General features: G+C 42.7%; 3 protein-coding genes across 3 annotated transcripts; 1 reads left to right on the forward strand and 2 right to left on the reverse strand.

Annotated features, from left to right (window-relative positions):
- The first annotated feature begins 368 nt into the window (after positions 1-368).
- Positions 369-7,148, forward strand: c10h6orf89 (chromosome 10 C6orf89 homolog). Its single transcript, XM_061833946.1, has 8 exons — positions 369-629; positions 1,457-1,678; positions 3,303-3,468; positions 3,628-3,776; positions 3,839-4,002; positions 5,678-5,813; positions 5,891-6,014; positions 6,108-7,148. The coding sequence occupies exons 2-8, from the start codon at positions 1,490-1,492 to the stop codon at positions 6,188-6,190; spliced, it is 1,011 nt and encodes a 336-aa protein (XP_061689930.1). The 5' UTR covers positions 369-629; positions 1,457-1,489; the 3' UTR covers positions 6,191-7,148.
- Positions 7,149-7,198: 50 nt separating this feature from the next.
- Positions 7,199-13,502, reverse strand: dram2b (DNA-damage regulated autophagy modulator 2b). The gene is made up of 8 exons (XM_061833948.1): positions 13,282-13,502; positions 11,922-12,069; positions 10,908-10,975; positions 10,670-10,815; positions 8,994-9,171; positions 8,604-8,686; positions 7,833-7,925; positions 7,199-7,754 (listed from the first exon to the last, which is right to left on the reverse strand). The coding sequence occupies exons 2-8, from the start codon at positions 12,050-12,052 to the stop codon at positions 7,635-7,637; spliced, it is 819 nt and encodes a 272-aa protein (XP_061689932.1). The 5' UTR covers positions 12,053-12,069; positions 13,282-13,502; the 3' UTR covers positions 7,199-7,634.
- A 1,110-nt stretch (positions 13,503-14,612) lies between these two features.
- zgc:153675 (uncharacterized protein LOC768179 homolog) lies at positions 14,613-18,863 on the reverse strand. Its single transcript, XM_061832295.1, has 3 exons — positions 18,517-18,863; positions 17,014-17,101; positions 14,613-15,760 (listed from the first exon to the last, which is right to left on the reverse strand). Exons 1-3 carry the CDS (start codon positions 18,523-18,525, stop codon positions 15,474-15,476), a joined length of 384 nt encoding a protein of 127 aa, XP_061688279.1. The 5' UTR covers positions 18,526-18,863; the 3' UTR covers positions 14,613-15,473.
- Between the last annotated feature and the right edge of the window lie 645 nt (positions 18,864-19,508).

Below are 19,508 nucleotides of genomic sequence, written 5' to 3' on the forward strand. Positions count from 1 at the left end.
ATACCAAATAGCAAAAGAACTGTGTTCGGATACCAGCTGGCCTTACAGGAATATGTCCTTAGCTGTCTTATTGGTTGAAATGGGACGAATTTATGGTTCAAGGTATAGAATATTTTTATATTTATATAATATTTATCTTAGGTGTACATTATCTATTTTTCCTCATTTCCAGATAGTGGCGGTCGACGAAAGAGTAGCAGTTTCTGTGTACATTGTGCTCTTATTGGCTGAATTTACAGGAATGTCGTTAGCTAAATTCTGATTGGTTAAAATGAGGCGTCGAATTACATGTTGCTCTCATAAAGATGTTTATTATTTTTTTAACGTTAAAATTTTACAAAAAAATCAAAATCGTTGAAAAAATACCCACTGCAGCAGAAGTAACAACCTATTTTTGCTCCCCAAGTCTTCAACAACAGCAACACTTTCCTCCCCAACCGGCTGGTGGCAACAGCGTCCGCGAAGCGTTCAATCGCGAGCTGGAGAAGAAGTGCGAGCCTCCTGCAGGTGTTTGGAGGAAGTAGCTATGTACGGAATATTGCAAAAGAAATAGCGATTATCCTTATATTAATACAATACAGAACAAGAAGACACTCCCACGAGGTCGGAATTTGTTGTCCGGGTTCTCGGTGAGCTGATCCCTTTTGTGTCACGTTAACGAAGCGACGCAATGACATTGCCAACAAACTAGCGTGCTAAGTGAAAACCAGCTAGCCGCAGCTGCTAGTTCCAAAGTACAAAAATGGAGGATAGTAAGTAATAATTATAATACACTGTAAACAGGATGTCAGCTTCTACGGTAATAACTTCGTGCCTGCATTTAAGATCAGGGTTTCTCTTTACTGCACCGAATTTGTTTAAAATTTTTTGCTCATATTCTGACTGCATTGATTATTACGTGCTGCATTATAACCATACTGTGTATAGTTATAACACATGACAGTGAGGAAATTAAATCTATTTCTGATTTATGAAAATATGTCTGAGCCTTTCTGCACTTCCACCTCACTCGTGTCAAAGCCAAAGGTAAGCAGAGCTGCAGTGTTGCAGATTAGCGTTACCAACATTAGCTTCTGATTAGCAGTGAAATGATTAACTGTCAAATTAGTTGCTAAAGATTATTAATACTTGATTAATCAGGTGAACTCTTGTTTAACTTAAAATGGTCAATATCGTATTTTTGGCTTTTCAACGATTATGAAGAAATAAATCATTTTTGACATATTTTCTGTCCATAGCAACCAACCCACTAAGTGACACACAATAAATTTGTTTCTGCATTTTCTGCACTGTAAATTTCAATTTGTTTTTGAATAGAGTAAGGGATATAATCTTTTTATTATTTGGAAAAAATAATTGATCAATTATTAACAATCGTTAGTCACATCCCTAAATTACACTTTGTAAGTCTGAAGGCGCCAATAAATTTTCAAGTTTTAAATTTATTTTTTATCAGTGTTAGCCCCAATAGGAGGCGCCCGCCATCGCCATGGGAACGACGACGAGCGAGCCGTGCATCTACGACAAGCTTTCAGAGAGCATCGACATCCTGCGCCAGTCGGGTTATCGCTACGGCATGTCGGAGCGGGAGATCGAGCGCTTCATCAAGCGCATGCTGGAGACAAACGAGCCCCGACGAGAGCCCCCGCAGTTCCCCCTCCTCGGGGCCACCGTCAAAGTAGGGCCCGATGCCTCTGAGGCAGCGCTGACCCCTCGGCGTTGTCATGCCCTGGCACGTGGGCAACGACAGTCACAGTCGCTCATGCACTTTCAGCTGTTTAGTGAACATTACAAGCAATCAAACACCTAAACTTGGCATCACTCGGTAGGCCACGCCCCTTAAAGGCACATCAACGTGCAACCTTCTACATTTTCGCATTCTCAATTCAGGCAGGCTTTTAATTTAAAAGAAAAAAGAAAACACACAATAATCCTGTTTTCATCATTAATCAATACCTCCAGTTTGCTTTTAGAAACAATGACCTTATCAAAAACAAATTTTGCTTTTATTTTTTTCCTCTTTATGGGATTTGATTTATGTTGGAAACAGTTTTCCCTCCAACAGTAACTTCCACCAACAGCCACAGAAATGATAGATAATCTTTTATTTACAGATGCTGTGAATATAAATTTTTCCTTACAATAGGTTAAATCACTTAATCTTTAATTCATCCAGTACATCCATGAAATTAATTTATTGAAAAATACTTTATGCATGCATTTTAAATTTTTTTTATTGAACTCCATAAAGCACTTGATAAATTTAAAAACTTGAACAAAAATTACACAATTGACATTTAGATTTGTATCAAAATTAAATATTTTATCTCAAGCGTAATATTTTACAAAATTGTTGAATAGAAGGAAATGAATAAAATGAGCACACATTTGGCTTTAGAAAAATTACATATTTTACATGTAGAATTTTTAAATGTATTTTGTGAACTAATCAGTTGATTCATAATACAGTCATTAAATTATTGCTTTAAAATGATGGTTTTAGTTTTTAAACTACTTCACACATTTTTTTTTCTTGACTTTTTTTTTTTTTACTTATATCCACACCATGGATGTAAGTTTTTCCCTAAAATTGGTTTAATCACTTAATCTTTAATTCATCCAGTAAGTAAGTTTCTTTCGGCTTGTCCCATAAAATTAATTTATTGAAAAATATTTTACGCATATATTTCACATTTTTAAATTGCATTTCATAGTGTTTGAATTTGAAAATTTGAACAAAAATTACACTAACAATTGACATTTAGACTAATTTTTTTTTTAATCAAAATAATTAAAGTGTAATATTTTACAAAATTGTTGAAGAGAATGAACAAAAAAAAATGAGCACACATTTGGGTTTATAAAACTTACACATTTTACCTGTACAAATTTTAAATGTATTTAAAATGGAACTAATCAGTTGATTAGTAATACAGTAATTAAATTATACATTTAAAATGATACTTTTATTTTTTTGTGGAAGCGTAATGCTGCCACACCCCAAAAAAAGGTCACGTTTCACATTCAAATGTGAATCGTTTTCACAATATAATGTGGTTAATTACACCTTATAATGTGATGATTTGTTTCACGTTATAACGGAGGGGGGGGGGGTTCACATTCATAACCATATGAATATGCCAATGAATTTAACTTTCCTGTGGGGCAAGATGAGTTTTAGCTGAACTCTCAAGAGATTGTGAAATTCCAACTTTTTTGATGTCCCGCCCTTGAAGATGACCGAAATGTGATTGTTACCTTGTGTGATACCGATAATGTGTATCGTGTGTCGTTCCGTGGAGCTGGTGGTGGCGGCGGGCCTCCTGCTGCTGGTGGCGCTGGCGTTCACGTACCCGCACAGCGCCCCGCACCCGGGCGCCGCCCGCCTGGGGTCCCGCAACTGGTCGTCGCCGCTCACCCACGTGCGGCTGCTGGCGTTGCCCATCGCCAAGAAGTACAACCTGCAAGGTAAACCCACGGGCACGTTTTAGTCACGGAATCATTCAGGGTTCCGATACATCAGAACCCTAACCCATCTCCCGAAAAGTCCAAACTTTTTCCAGACCCCAATTTTGACAACAAAGCCATCTTCTGATTCATTTCTATTACTTTTGTCCACCTGGGCAGGCTTCCACGAGTGGTGGAGTTTGAGTTCGCCGAGACAGAACCCGGTCAACTGCTCGGGCTGCGCCGACATCTCCTCGGTGCTGGAGGTGCCCGAGAGCCTCCGCGGTACCGTCACGCTGCGTCGCGGGCCTCAGCTCGTCCTCTTAAAGGTAAACCGGGAAACAAATATTGTTCAGGTCAGAGCACTTTTGTGATCTTCGCCATCCGGCAGGGCGGCGAGTCGCTCAGCCTCGAGCGGCGTCAGCTGGAGGAGCTCTACTCGGCCCACTCGGCGTCCGTGTCGGTTCTGCTCGAAGACGACAATGACGAAGGCGGCGGCACGCACAACCTCGCCGGCGGCCTCCCGCAAGGGCCCGCCAACTTCACCCTGCTGTGGTAAAATACACACGCTGTAAATACACATACGACAGCTAAACAGGTGACGGCTAACGTCAAGGCACCAACGGAAGAGCCGGAAACTTGCGTCATTGAGCCGTCTAGTCGAAAAAAAAAAAACAAATAATGCGCCTGACATCTAAATCAAAAAACTGAATTCGCCAAAAAGTTGGCACTATCAATTCAAAAGGATTTGGAACACAAACAGGAAGTAGACTCTCTCCCAATTACAAGCAGTAACGTTCATTTGGTCCAAATTTCACAAGCTTTAAGGCGGGGGTGTCAAACTCATTTTTTTTTTTTCGCAGGCCACATTGTAGTTGGGGTTTTCCTCAGAGGGCCCTTATGACTGTCAAACCATAAAAATCATCATATTGACACGTGAAATTGATGAATTAATTTTGGAATCAGAAATCAATGGTAATGGGTTTTTAAGCCATTGTTGATGTTTGGTAACGTAAAAGCGCTTGCAGTACATCAACATTATGATTTATGATATGACAATTTGAAATTTTGGTACAGATTTGAACGTGAATCACGAAAGTTGACATACGTGATTTGCATTTGGGGGCCACATAAAATCATGTGGCGGGGCGGATCTGGCCCCCCGGGCCTCGCGTTTGACACCTGTGGTTTTAGGCGTCAGACCTCGAAGTGCCGTTCATCGTATTTATCATCACAAACATTCAACATTTTCAATACATTTTTGGGTCGCTTGGGATTTTGGAGAAACCTTCACTTGGGGCAGTTTATTTAAAAAAAAAAAAAAAAAAAAGACTAATTGAAAACCATAATTTTTGTCAGTTTGTCTACAAAAGATTATTTGGATTCAATAAGCAAACCATTGATGTCAGCGACATCTTAAATGTAAAAAAAACAATTTAAATTGATTTTAGTTAAATGTCAAATTTTTGATTAATTCCATTTCAATTGGAAAAAAATTTGTAAAATGTAAAAAACAAAACCCATCCATCCTGCTTATATTTAATAAGGTCGCGATCCCAGCTAATAAAATACAGTAAAATCACTTATACTGTAGTTGAAAACATCCATCCATCCATTGTCTTAGCTGCTTATCCTCACAAGGGTCGCGGGAGTGCTGGAGCCTATCCCAGCTGTTAAGAGGCAGGAGGTGGAGTACACCCTGAACTGGTCGCCAGCCAATCACAGGGCACAGAGTTGAAAACATTTTTGATTAAAAATTAAATTGCTTACATCCAGCCATCCATTTTCTTAGCCGCTCATCCTCACAAGGGTAACGAGAGTGCTGGAGCCTATCGCGGCTGTCAATGGGCAGGTTACACCCTGAACTGGTCGCCAGCCAATCACAGGGCACATAGTTGAAAACATTTGATTAAAAATTAAATTGACACATTTGAAAAAAAAAAAAAAAAAACTGCTTCATTGCACAATTTCCACAAGGGTCTCCATTTACTCATACAGAGGGCAAACATTTTTCTGCTATTTTTTTTTTTTGGTTTGTTTTTTGGAATGATTATGAATAGATTTGACGTTTTCCATGAAGGACTTTTTTTTTGTATTCCAAGGCTTGACAGTGGTACCTGTTCAAATTCATTTGCATGTTAATTGAGATGTTTTTTTTTTCCCATTGTAAGGCATAATTAGTTTGGATTAACATTTTTTTTAAATGAATAAACCCCACTTGTGTTGGAAGGAGGTTCAACTCAGCCACCAGAGAGAAAGTGTTACGGTGGCTGTTCCCCAAGGCGGAGCTCTGCCCCCTGCTGGACGGCGCCGGCACTGTCTTGCAACGCTGCCTGGTCACACACAACACGGAAGCCCACAACAAGGCCAGTCGTAAATTCAATCAAAGCAGCAACAAAAAGCACTTTTTGTGTGCTCGACTTACCGTGCGGGTGTACCTCAGGGCGTGGCGGTCCTGGGCTGGCTGGTGGTGGGCGAGGGGCTCCCCACGGTGCGAGTTGCGCCCGTTCAACGATGCCACAAGCACTGCAGCTCCTTCAAGCTGTTACTCAACCCCGGAGACATGGGTAACGCCTTTTTGTTTGCGGCGTTCAACGATAAGTGATTTTCAATCGATGAATTGGTCGCCTCGCTCTCGCGTCTTCCTTTGCGCTGTCCAGTGTACGCCGACCCCCGCTACTGGCAGATGGCGCTCTTCCCCGGCCGCGGACAGAACATCGCGTGCGACGGCTCCGCGTTTTAGTCAACGCCAACGTCCCGACGCCCCCGTCGAGGCGGCGCTCGTCCGTCCGTCTGCTGCGGTCCCGCGCACTGAAGATGCCTTATGACCCCCCTAGAGATAAAGAACTGGAACGTGGCGAGAAAAGGCACGGCGTGCTACGTGTGCCAAAAAAAAAAAAAAAAAAAATGCAACAACGCCAAGATGAACAATTATGTGTAGCAAAAAGGTCCAGGAATGACGCCGCGTCACTTTTCGTCTCACCTTCCAGGACCTGCTTACTTCTTTTGAATTTTGCACAAGACTGAAAAGCTGCTTCTCTTCTTTCTTATTTATTGGTATTATTGGATGTATGACTCAGAATGCTGTTTTATGTTCAGATGTTGCGAGACTTAGCAACAACTCGTGGGACCAAAAAACATGAATGCAGGAGGAATTAAAAAAAATATATGTATGGATCAGCATTCTTAAAAAAAAAAAAAAAAAAAGTATAATTGACAGAATATATAATTTTTCATTAATTTAATTTCATGTATGAAAACCTCATCAGGACTAGTTTCAGGAAGTAGCTGGGTGATGTATGATTGTTTAATTTTATTTACATGTAAATGAATTTATTCCTAATTGATAGGTCTATATATACAATAACTTTAATATTTTCTTCCACTCATTTAAATACATCTACATTATTTTTGTTTTAATGAGTACCTGAACGGTTGATCGGCTGGCCGATTAAAGTGGAAAATGTTAGCGCTTTTATAATTGGCAAAAAAGAAAAATTCTTAAAAATTACAACCCGAAAAAAAAAATTCTGCACTTTTTCCTGGTATAAGTTTAAATAAGGACAAAGTATTGTAAAACAAAATGTTATACCTGTAATTCATGTCTTTGTTGTAAGGGACAAAAATGTGTTGTTTCTCAAATGAGTGGCAATCAGTTCATATATCAAAAATCATATTTTGGCAAATCTTGTAATCAGCATCAGTCTTAAGAAATCAGTTTTGATTCTGGCATCTGATTAAAAAAAATGTAACAAAATGAACAATGCTTTATTTTTTTTTCAACATTACAAGTAAAATTTACATTTTTATGTTGTCTTTAAAAAAAAAAAAAACTGTTCAAACCATCATCACCCGTGACACCCGCAAATCCGGGTGAGAAATTTGCTCAGTGAGCATCTATACAATTTTTATTTTATGATAAAGACGTTATGTAATTAACATGTAATTAACCACCAAATGACAATCTTCCCAAGTGTCTTCAAAGGGTGAGTAGTTTTACTTTGTCAGATAGCATGTAGATTATTTTTGATTTCCATAATTTTCTACAGCTAAGTGGTTTCCCCCTGTTGCGACTATGACTCGTTGGCCAAGAAATTATTTTTGGAGGTGGTGTTAGGAAATGGTACAAAAAGTGATTGTAAAAGTTGTGCTAGTGGTGGTGTTTGTTTTTGGGTACTCGTCAGTGGTTACGTGTCTCCCGGCAGCAGCAGCGGCGACGACTCGGACACTTCGCCGCCGAAGCTCCTGGGCGGCCGGTCGTACAGGTGGGCGCACTGCACGTTCACTTCGGCTCGGAGGTTAATTTTCTTTGGGGGGGGGGGGACAAAGGAAACATGAGTGGGGGGAAAACGACGTGCGGCAGAAACTAGAGAGAGGATGCGTACCTGGAAGTCTCGGATGAACGTCAAGAAGAAGCTGATGTAGGAAAACGCCAGCGACCACTCGCACAGCGTGCTGACCAGGTGAGCCGTGTAGCCCTGCCCACGCAAATTGAAAGCAAAAACAAATCATGTTTCCATTATTAATTCAGTTTCATGTTTTGCTTCGTCGGACCGATTCATTCATTTAGTCAGGCAGTCATCTTCCGTTCTGCTTAATTAGTTTCTTGTAAATTTGATTTCTTAAAGAAATAGTTTGTGATTAATTCGTCCATTTTCTTAGCCGCTTAACCTCACAAGGGCCGCGGGGAGTGCTGGAGCCTATCCCAGCTGTCAACGGGCAGGAGGCGGGGTACACCCTGAACTGGTCCCCAGCCAGTGGCAGGACACATGGAGACAGACAAACAGCCGCACTCACAATCACACCTATGTCCAATTAATGTTGCATGTTTTTGGGACGTGGGAGGGAACCCGAATGCCTGGAGAACGGGGAGAACATGCAAAATCCACACAGGCGGGGCCGGGATTGAACCCGACACCTCAGAACTGTGAGGCCAACGCTTTCCATCTGATCCACCATGCCGCCTGTGTTTAATCCAATTAAAATCATTTAGACTACATTTTACACAAGAACATAAGATTAAATATTATTAAATTCGTTGTAATCACATCAATGCTATAAGAAATAAGCAGGGAGGGTTTTGTTTTTTTTTTTTTTTTAAATAAATAAAAACAAAAAAAACTATAGATTTATATGATGATTTGTTTGCCACTCACCGTCTCTCCGGGCGTCCAGTGCAGCTTGCGGGCGACGTCCACACCGGGCAGGCTGCTGTACATGACCACGGACGACACGAACACTGAGAGGCGGAGCTTAAGGCAAACGCTGAGGCCGGAACGTCCATGGGATTGGTCGTCCACCCCACCATGTATCCATGTATGAATTTCCATCCATCTATCATCTTAACGTCTTTCACTATCTAGAGTGGACCCCCGCTAATAGCGCCTAACCACAAATAGCTACGAATGATTGACACCCATTAAAATCCAAGATAAGTGGCGATCTATCGCCAATAAGTTCTAAGTAAAAGTAAAATGATAAACAAAAGAGAGAAAAAAAAATCCGCAGACAGGGTGACAGCGTGTGATGGTCCATTTAAAGGATACTCGCGATGATGCTCGTGAGGGCCCAGAGCGCCAGGGCGAGGCGGACGTGGAAGACCCTCCTGCTGTGCACGTGCGGCTGCATGCGGTGCGACAGTAGCGCCTGCGCCACGACGTACACGGCGCCGACGCCCAACGTCAGCACGGCGCCCAGCAGGTGAACCCAGAACAGCGTGGTTTTCTGCGCACACAAACGCACGCGCTCGGCACATCAGCGAACAGCAACAAACAATATTAGTGCTGTAGTGACGAGGTGAGAGGTGATTATGAATCCCACAAAAAGTCTAGGAAAAGACACAGCCGCATCAAGAGGGATTCATAACGCCGCAATATCACAATATACGTCTTATACTGAGGCGCCACTGTGTGGCGTTTGCATGTTCTCCGGGCCCTCCGGTTTCCTCCTGCATTCCGAAAACATGCAACATTGATTGGACACTCTAAATTGCCCCGAGGTGTGATTGTGAGTCTGTCTCGGTGTGCCCTGCGATTGGCTGGCAACCAGTCCAGGGTGTGTCCCGCCTCCTGCCCGTTGACAGCTGGGATAGGCTCCAGCACTCCCCGCAACCCTTGTGAGGATAAGCGGCTAAGAAGATGGATGGATGGCTTATACTGCCCCCACCAGAACGAAGGAGCGGCATTCAATTAACGTCATAACTTACAGTAATTTCCGCCCTATAAGCCACGCCTTTTTTTTACCCGCTTTCAACCTTGCAGTTCATGGCCGCAAGGGGGCACTCGAACAGCTAAGTGAGACCGGTGGAATATATGTGTCGAGCAAGTGACTTTTACCGGCCCGGCCCTGTTAGCGCTGCGCTAACATGTTACTGCTGTCACTCAGTGATTTTTCCCAGTATGTTTTTTGTTCTGCCCTGTTAGCACGGTGGCACTAGCGTTAAACTCTCTGTGTATCATCTTCCTTTGTAAATATCTCGCCTTTCAATGTGGTCACTTGCGGCTTTTACACGGCTGCGGCATATGCATGTACCAAATTTTTATTTCCGTTACAAATGTACTGGGGAAGGCTTAAAACCAGGTACGCTTTGTAGGCCAGGCATTATGGTAATTCTACCCAAGTAGTAAGTTTTTCTGAAGTATAATATTACGGTGATTATCCCCCCCCCCCCCCTCGTTAAAACAAATACTACAACAATTTTTGTCATCTGAAAGCTGGAATGGCTAAATTGGATTTCCATTCCATGGGAAAATACCAGTACATCATGTAACTGTCAGTAAGTACACGATTCAGGTGTCTGTACTTTGAGTACCGTAATTTCTGGCCTATAAACTGCAACTTTTTTCCCCCCGCACGCTTTCAACCCTGTGGATTATGCGCTGATGCGGCTAATTTGTGCATTTTTTCTCATGGCCGCAAGGGGGGCACTCGAGCGGGAAAAGCAAGAGCAGGACCGGTGGAATATATGTGCCGAGGATGTGACTTTTACCGGTCCCGTCCTGTTAGCGCTGCGCTAGCGTGTTACTGCTGTGTCTCAATGATTTTTATCAGTATGTTTTTTTTTAACTGGCCCTGTAAGCACGGCGTTACCGTTAGCCCAGCGGCGCTAGCGTTAAACTCTCCGTGTACCATCTTTCTTTGTAAATATCTCGCGTTTCAATGTGAGCGCTTGCGGCTTTTACACGTCGTAGAAAGCATTCGTGATGATGGAACTACCACATACTTGGAAGTTGGCCACCACGCACATGCCCATGGAGCTGAAGAGGCCCAGCAGCAGCCCCAAGCGGTTCAGTCTGGAGACGTCGCAGCCGCTGCCGTCGCCAGTCAGCGCCTCCACTTGTTTGTAGCGGACGTACACGGTAGCCATGCCTGAACGCACGACAACGCAATCACATCAAGAAAAATAATGTGAAATATGGGGAAGAATGAAGGAAAACAAACATTCTTTCTTTTTGTTTTACCTAAAAAGGCCGACACATCCAGCATGATGCCAAACACGCACCTCTCCGGTGCCATCGTTCCCGTGTCACTGGGGGAAAAAAAATTTCCAAGGTGTAGAGCTCGGACTGCCACTCTAAATTCATGTTGAAGTATTCCCAAATAAAGACATGGCATTGTGCAACAAATGTAAAATCCAATTTGACTATTTCAAGACCAAATATAGCCCCTCATGAAGTCCTAGTGGCACATTTACAAACAACAGCCTGGTGAGGATAAGCGGCTTGGAAAACGGATATATGGACGGACCAAAACAAGCACGGTGACGCATTTGAGCTAGCGTGTTTTAAAAAAAAGTGGCAAAACTGTTGATCGCTGTTTCCCAATGTAAAACCAGATATTCGCAACTATCTTATTTATTAAATATTATATTTATTTGCTTTCATGGAGGATGACTTTAATTTGAGGAAATTTACTGTTGAAGGGATGAAACCAAAGTATTTGGACAACTGTAAGTTAAACAATGGCTCCAAGCAAATAATCATTCATCAAAATAATCGTTATCTGATGATCGATGAGGAGGCACGATGGAGGAGCTGGGAAAGCGTTGGCCTCACAGTTCTGAGGACCCAGGCCTGTGCGAAGTTTGCATGTTCTCCCCGTGTCTGCCTGGGTTTCCTCCGGGCACTCCGGTTTTCTCCCACATTTCCCAAAACATGCAAATTTAATTGGACACTCGAAATTGCTCAAAGGTGTGATTGTGAGTGCGGCTGTTTGTCTCCATGTGCCCTGCGATTGGCTGGCAACCAGTTCAGGGTGTACCCCGCCTCCTGCCCGTTGACAGCTGGGATAGGCTCCAGCATTCCCCGCGACGCTCATGAGGATAAGCGGCAACGAAAATGGATGGATGGATGGATGATCGATGAGTTGTGACTCCTCTATTTACAAATGTCTGTATTGTACTGCCCACTAGTGGCCAAGGCGAGGCGCCGCTGTACACAGTGCACGTGGAGCACAAAATGTGACTTTGTGGGCACCTGATGTAGGGCACCAGAGGGTCCACGTGCCTCAGGACCACCGCCGTCACGTAGGCAAAGATGAAGGCAGCCGCAGTCCAGACCGCCAGGAGGGCCGGCAGGAAGCTGAGGCCCTGCTGGAACCACCACATTGTGTCTTCCTCTGCTCCTTAAATAAAAATAAGAATATTAATACACATAATTCAATTAATCATCCTTCAACCCATTTAACTGTTGCTATTCAGTGACAATTGCATTCGTCAATCATTTAAGCTTTCACTTAAGCTATGAAGCCAAAAAAAAAAAGTATTGACATTTCATTTTTTTCAACTGAAAAAAATGACACCTATCAATTAAAAATGTTTGAATTGAACAAATAAGGGTGGTATGTTGTAACACTCAAATGTATTGGCGATCCTTGACCTGCAGCATATTAGTTTTAGCATGTTGTTTCATAAACAATGTGATTTGGACCACCTCTTCCTTCTATTGCATTTTTTTAAAATTGGAAATAATCTACAGATTTTTTTTAAATGAGGGAGCGAATAGAAGAAGAAATAAAAATAATTAACAATAATTTAAATGTTTCCCATTGTGTAAAAACCCGATGCAATTGTGTTGTTTTGATGAAAAAACAAATGGAATTTACAAAAAAAAAAAAAGGCTATACCCTTTCAGTTTAATCTTTGAATCATGTCATATTTTTTAAATCATTGGGGTATGGTTTGAAAACAACACGATAAACCGATGTTAAAAGTTTGGAAATCGCAGCTGTGAAGATCGCACATGATTTACCATTATTAGCACTTTTTTTTTTTTAAATCAAGGATATTAATGAATTAAATTCCCACACTAAATTAAACAATCAAAATAATGAACAGGTAAATTATGAGGTCGATGAAAAGTTTGTGCGTTTGTCTAATTAAGTTACGTGACGCCACACAATTTGGGATATGACTAATTAGTGGATGCAACTTAAAAATAAGGCCACAAGACTTCCCAGCCAAATGAAGAAGCCGCTAAATCATCTTATTATTCTTTTAATAGAGAAAGAACAAATGTCTGAAAGTCTGTAAAATAATCGAGAGGGAAAAAGTCGAAACGAAAGTGAAACAGTCGAAGGACGGCAAATACAGCTGAAACGAAAGGCGAAACCAAACGCCATCGAAAACATTTGTTAACTTTCCCTTTGAAACGAAATTAATTTTATTATAATAATTATTACGACGTTTCTGAAACGGGCGGAGAAGCAGACGCCATCAGGCGAACTTTTCCCAAAGCGGACATTTACAATCACTCACTTTCGCCTTTTTATTTTGCTGACAAACCGCCACCATTCGTCTTTAATCTCCCACATATCCAATTAATTCATGACACTCACGTTACTCAACGGAGCTCAATCGTCCTCCGCAGCAATCGGCGTCGCCCATTTCAAATCCAAATTTCGTGCACTTCGCGTTTAAACGTCAATTTTGTCCTGACTTTTTTTTTTTTCCTATTTTGTCGGCTTGTTTCAAAGCAAACGACGCCAGCAAGCGGAAGTTGGCAGTTTGCGGTTGAGCCAACGCGCGTGCGCACCGCCAAACAAGCCTACAGCGCATGCGCCAATCCCTCACTTATTTTCTACGGTACGCTTTTGGAGACAAAATATACGAAACCTTTTCACTGACACCTGTTCAATTCCACGACAAAGTCAACATCTTTGACAATTGTCGTTCTATTCTCAACGATTTCATGAAGAGAAATAAAAGTTTTATATTATGAATTTGTCTTTGATCTTTTGCTTGCCTGCACAGTGAACAACTGGTAAGAGCGTCTGCCTCACGGTTCTGAGGACCAGGGGTTCAAATCCTGGTCCCACCTGTGTGGAGCTTGCATGTTCTCACCGTGCCTGTGCGGCTTTTCTCTGGGAATTCTGGTTTCCTCCCACAACCCAAATTCCATCCATCCATTTTCTGAGCCACTTATCCTCATGATGGTCACAGGGAGTGATGAAGCCTATCCCAGCTGACAAAGGTACACCCTGAACTGGTCGCCAGCCAATCGCAGGGCCCATTGAGACAAACGGCTGCACTCAGAATCACACCTCGGGGCAATTTAGAGTGTCCAATTAATGTTGCATGTTTGTGGGGCGTGGGAGGAAATCGGAGTGCCCGAAGAAAACCCACGCAGGCACAGAGAGAACATGCAAACTCCCCACAGGCAGGGCCAGGTTCGAACCCGGGTCCTCAGAACTGTGAGGCCAACGCTTTACCAGTTGCTCACCGTGCGTGAATGCTCATTTGTTTATATGTGCCCTACCATTGGCTGGCAATCAGTTGAGGGTGCATTCGGCCTCGCGTCCGTAGATATCAGGGATAGGATCCAGCACTACCTGCGAAACTCGTGAGGATAAGCGGCAAAGAAAATGGATGGATGGATTTTGGGAGGGAACCAGAATTCCCAGAGAAAAGCCACACAGGCACAGTGAGTACATGCAAGCTCCACACAGGTGGGGCCAGGATTTGAACTCCCATGAACCTTGCGAGGATAAGCGGCTAAGAAAATCAAGATTGTGACTAGTCATTCATCAATTTGTGCTCACAACGGGCCAGTAAGCGCACCCTTGACCGCTGATGAGGTTAAGCATTGCAGACAAAAATAATAGCCGACAGGTAACGACTGCGGTTTTTCGTGCCCACCATGATGCAATAAACAATTTCTGTATTTCCCTTTCAAAACTACTTTATTGATATATTGGAGAAAGAAAAAAAAACACTTTCACAAATTGACACACTCGAGCCCCCTTCGAGGGCAACAACTCCAGCCAGCTCGCTCCCAGCGTCGCACCGCCGTCGCCTTGAAATGCTTCAGCTTGTCAAATGACTGGTCAGGCACTGTGATTTCTCTCCTTTTTTTAAAAAAAATATCTAATGAGGAAAACAAAAACAAAAAAATGAAAAAAAAAAAAAAAACCTAACCCTCCGGAAATGTCAATTTCTTGTGAGTGTACAGCTTCATATACATTTTTTGTTAAACCACAGAAGTATAAAGGCCTACAGTAAAAAGAAAAAAAAAAAACAGCATAATATCAGAATCTAAATGGTCTTTTTTTTTTTTTTTTTAGACAAGTTGAACTTAAAATTTTAATTGCATTTTTCAAGACGTTTAGGAAGTCCCACCCAACACGCAGACAAATATTCCTCTTACTGACTATTCGTACTTGCATCTATTTCCTGGTCAGTGTGGCCCAAATAGTCCTCGGTCGTTCTAATATGAGGTTGTTCTTTAGCGTGAAATTGAAAATGACTTGAACCTGACAAAGCAAATAAAACAAAAAAAAAAAAAGTGGGAGGGGGAAATACAAAAAACAAAATTTTTGATTGTGCGTGGACGTCGCAGAACGGTCCGCTTTGAAAAAGCGCCAATTGGATGGACACAGCCGCCCGCTTGCGGTTTCTCCGTCTGTGTGAGCCACCTGGCGCCAAGTTCACGATTGGTACACGTTTTGCGGATTGATCATCTGATGCGTGGGAAAGGAAGACGCACCACCTGGACCCCCCCCTTGGGAAAGTTTTCATCGGGGGCCGCCGCTCACTCCGCCTTGTCCTTCCTCTTTGCGGTGAAGGGCACCTTATTGGCAACCGTGGACCCCACCGAGGACACGCCGCCCGCCACGGCCGAGACGCCGCCCTTCACGAGGCCCGCGCCGGCGGCGGGCACGGCGCTCACGGCCGACTTGGTGATCTCCAGGCTCTTGCCGCCCACCCAGGCCACGCCGCCCACGGCCGCGCCCACCACGCCCTTGGTGACGTTGAAAAGGCCCCCGGTGACCCGCCACACCATGCCGGGCTGCGCCGCCGCGTGGTCCTTGGGTGAATCTGCCGGGCCGCACAGAGCAAACGTGGGAATGAAGCAGCAACGTGGAAAGAAAAAAAATACATATTTAGGACTGTTCTACCGCTCATGATTAAAGAACGGAACCAAGAATAGCTACAAACAAACTTTCTAAAAAAAAAAAAAAAAACATCTCTCTTTTGGTCGGTGTCAAACTCAAGGCCCGGGGCCCAGTTCCGGCCCACCACATGATTTTAGGTGCCCCGCGAAGCCAAATCTACAGTGTCAATTTCCATCATTCTTGTAAAAAAAATCTGTACCAAAATTTAAAATTGTCATGCATCATAAATGATAATGAGATATTACAAGCATTTTTGTGATACCAAACATTAATAGTTGAAGAAAACATCAACCTTGACTTCTGATTCCAAAACTAGCTCATAAATGAATTAATGATGTAAATATGATGAGACGATTCAATATTATAATAATGTGGCCCGTGAGAAAAAAATGAGTTTCACTCCCCTGGTCTAGACCTTTTACAGTTTCAAAACGCAATATTTTGTGCATCTTGAAAGACGAATCAAAATGCTCTAAAACAGCTGGCAATATGGGGAACTGTGCTTTGAAAACAGCTGGAGGTGAATGAGTTTTTTAAAAATGGCATTTATTTATAAACATAAAACTAAAAAAAAAAAAAAAAAAAAAAAAGTATGAATTGTTCTAATCCTCATTTCCGGCACCGGTCTACATGTATCGCTCCACCGTTTGTGGTCAAACAGTTCTCAAGAGTGACACCAACACGATGCCGATGACATTCGTTAGCCTGTTTGGAATTGCTTGTTAGCACAAAGCTAATCAGATTTAGCATAAAGTGGTTGTTTCAGATGCAGTTTTACAGTTTTACAGAGATGTTTGGGCAGAAGCTCGACAAAATACATTTGATGGTGATTCAGGAACTGGTTTAGGCCGTACCATTTGAATTTTAGGTCAATGTTTGACCTGATTACTAGAACAGTTTTGATTAATTTGATATGTCAATTAATCTACATAGCACTAAACTGCATGTGGAGTTGCACCTGCATTTCCTTGGATTCGAAATTTTTTTACATTTTACAGGTCCCCCCCCCCCCCCCCATTCTTCGACGTAGCAACAGGTGCTACTGGGACCACGTTTTGAGAACCGCCGCTCCGCTGAGGCAACATGCAAACACGTATTGCGCCACGTTCCCACAGGACAGCCCCGCCGACTGGGATGTGGGGGGGGGAGCTGGGGGGAGGGGGGTGGGGTGCTTACCCTGTGCGGGCTCACTGCAGCCGGGCTCCATCTGATCCGAGGCCAGGCCGGTCCTGGGCTGGGGCTCCACGTTGGCGTTATTCACATTCTGGAGGAAAACGTGAGTTTTATTGAACGAACACAAAAAATGACTTGATTTGGATGGCTGAAATATTAATTTTATACCCTGTGACAAAGGCAGACTCAGAATGGACCCATTGCACTGTGGGTAATTTCATTTCTGATCAAAAGTGATGACTAATCTTCATTTACAGTTCGTAAATTACATATTTTAAATGATGCAGACAAAACTGACTTAATGAATTGATTAGGAACAGATTTTTTATATTATTTTAAAACTTTAATCTCTATTTGTATACAAATACAGCGGTACCTCTACTTACGAAGGTCCCTAGGAACAAAAAATTCAGGTTACAAAACGGCACCTTGGAAAAAGTATTCTCTCTCTCTCGCTCGCCACAATGGAAAATTCAGGATGTAAAAGACAAAAATAGGCGCTGGATTCACAGCTCCCAAATTCAACCGAACGTAAACATCCTGTATCTATATTTGTGTAACACGACAGAGCTGCTATCCAATTGGCTATCGCCGTAGCAGCTTCCTGGCATCCCATTGGTTCGGAGGGACGTCAATCTTTATCCATGATGCTTGGAACGGATTAGGCTATTTACATGTAAAAAGTGCTTCTATTTAGGACTTCCGAGACAACTTCCAGAACAAATTAATTTGGTAAGTCGGGGCACCACTGTATTGAAAATCACAATGTCAATCCTAACCAGTTAAGTGACTCCACAGCGCCTCTGCAGGTTACAGCCAGTGACTACGCTTCATTTGGACTCATTTGTGTTGTGACATTTGACAATTAATTAATTACAATTTTAATCTATTGTCTGTATATAAAAAATGTTTTTTCAAATGTCATATAAAGAACATTCTAAATATTTACAGGCACTTTAGAAAAAAGAAAACAGCAGAGAAGATTTTTTTTTCCCTCAACTACCATAATATTTTAACGTACTGTATTAATTTATTTTATAATGCCATCCATCAATGAGTGTGTCTATTTCGCCATATAAATTGGACAACATATAAAAATCATTCACATTGCAGGATCCTAAAAATTAAATCGCAAAAAGAGAGAAAAAAATATACAGTACAATTACTTCCAAAATATTATAAAGATCTGCACGTTCAAATGTAAAATGTATACCGGGCGGGACAATATTTACTATGACTAAACAGCGGTATAAATAACCTGAAGAGATGCAGGTTTCAAAATTATATAGTAATAAAGAAGAAAAATTAAAAGACCTTGGAGGAGGGGGGGGTCACACTAAAGTGTAAAAGTATAATATAATGCAGGAAGTTAAAAAAAACGAACAGAGTATGGAGGGGTGGGAAACTCTTAAGACCTTGAAAAATGAAACTTGCATATTTGTCAAAGTAAAACGTATAAATACACGGATGATGATGTTCGACAGTGGCGAGTACGCGTGTTGTTACCTTGACCATTTTGGGTCTGTCGCAGCACAAACTTGCAACTGTCTCCGACGCTCCAGCCGCGGGACGAACGACCAGCTCCAAGCCGGAGGCGGCTCACCGTGGCCGGCCTGCTTTAAGCTGCTGCTGCTGCTCCTCGGGCCTCTCCGGAGCTCATCCACGTGGCGCGCGCGGCGTCTTCTCTCTCCGCAAGTCGGCTCCGCTTCGCTGGCTGCGCCACGCACAAACAGCCGCTCTTCCTCTTCCTCTCCTCCTTTTTCCTCCTCTTCCTCGCGTCTTCTGCACTTCTGCCGACGTGGCGCCCCGCACATAAACCCGCACCCGCGCACTCGCTCGCAAGCACTCGCGCGCACGTACGGCACTTCCGGTTAGATGGGTTCAAAATAAAATGTTTATCAAAATTAGAATCAGTCATTTTTGGAGTTAAGTCGTGCTTGTAAAATAGATCCCAAGTCGGTTTCATGGCGTTTTGTGCATCAAATGAATAACTAATAATAATAAAATACATTATGCACCTCTGCAACAAATTCACGTGTGTAGTTTTTATACTTATGTATTGATTTTACTGTTATTGTTTCTTTCCTTTTGTTGTTTTAAAATGACTTATGTGGACAAATTCCTTGTGTCTTGTAACATTCATTCATTTTCTTAGCCGCTTATCCTCACAAGGGTCGGAGCGAGTGCTGGAGCCTATCACAGGTGTCAACCAGCAGGAGGTGGGGTACACCCTGAATTGGTCGCCAGCCAATCGCAGGGCACATGGAGACAAACAGCCGCACTCACAATCACACCCAGGGGCAATTTAGAGGGTCCAATTAATGTCGCACGTTTTTGGGATGTGGGAGGAAACGGGTGTGCCTGGAGAAAACCCACGCAGGCACGAGGAAAACGTGCAAACTCCATGCAGGCGAGTCTGGGATTGAACCCGGAACCACCGTGCTGCCCAACTTGAAATCTTGTTGGAAAAACAACAATAAGCGTTAAGAGGACACGTT

Source organism: Syngnathoides biaculeatus, chromosome 10, assembly GCF_019802595.1.
Source record: "Syngnathoides biaculeatus isolate LvHL_M chromosome 10, ASM1980259v1, whole genome shotgun sequence".
Lineage (NCBI taxonomy): Eukaryota > Metazoa > Chordata > Actinopteri > Syngnathiformes > Syngnathidae > Syngnathoides > Syngnathoides biaculeatus.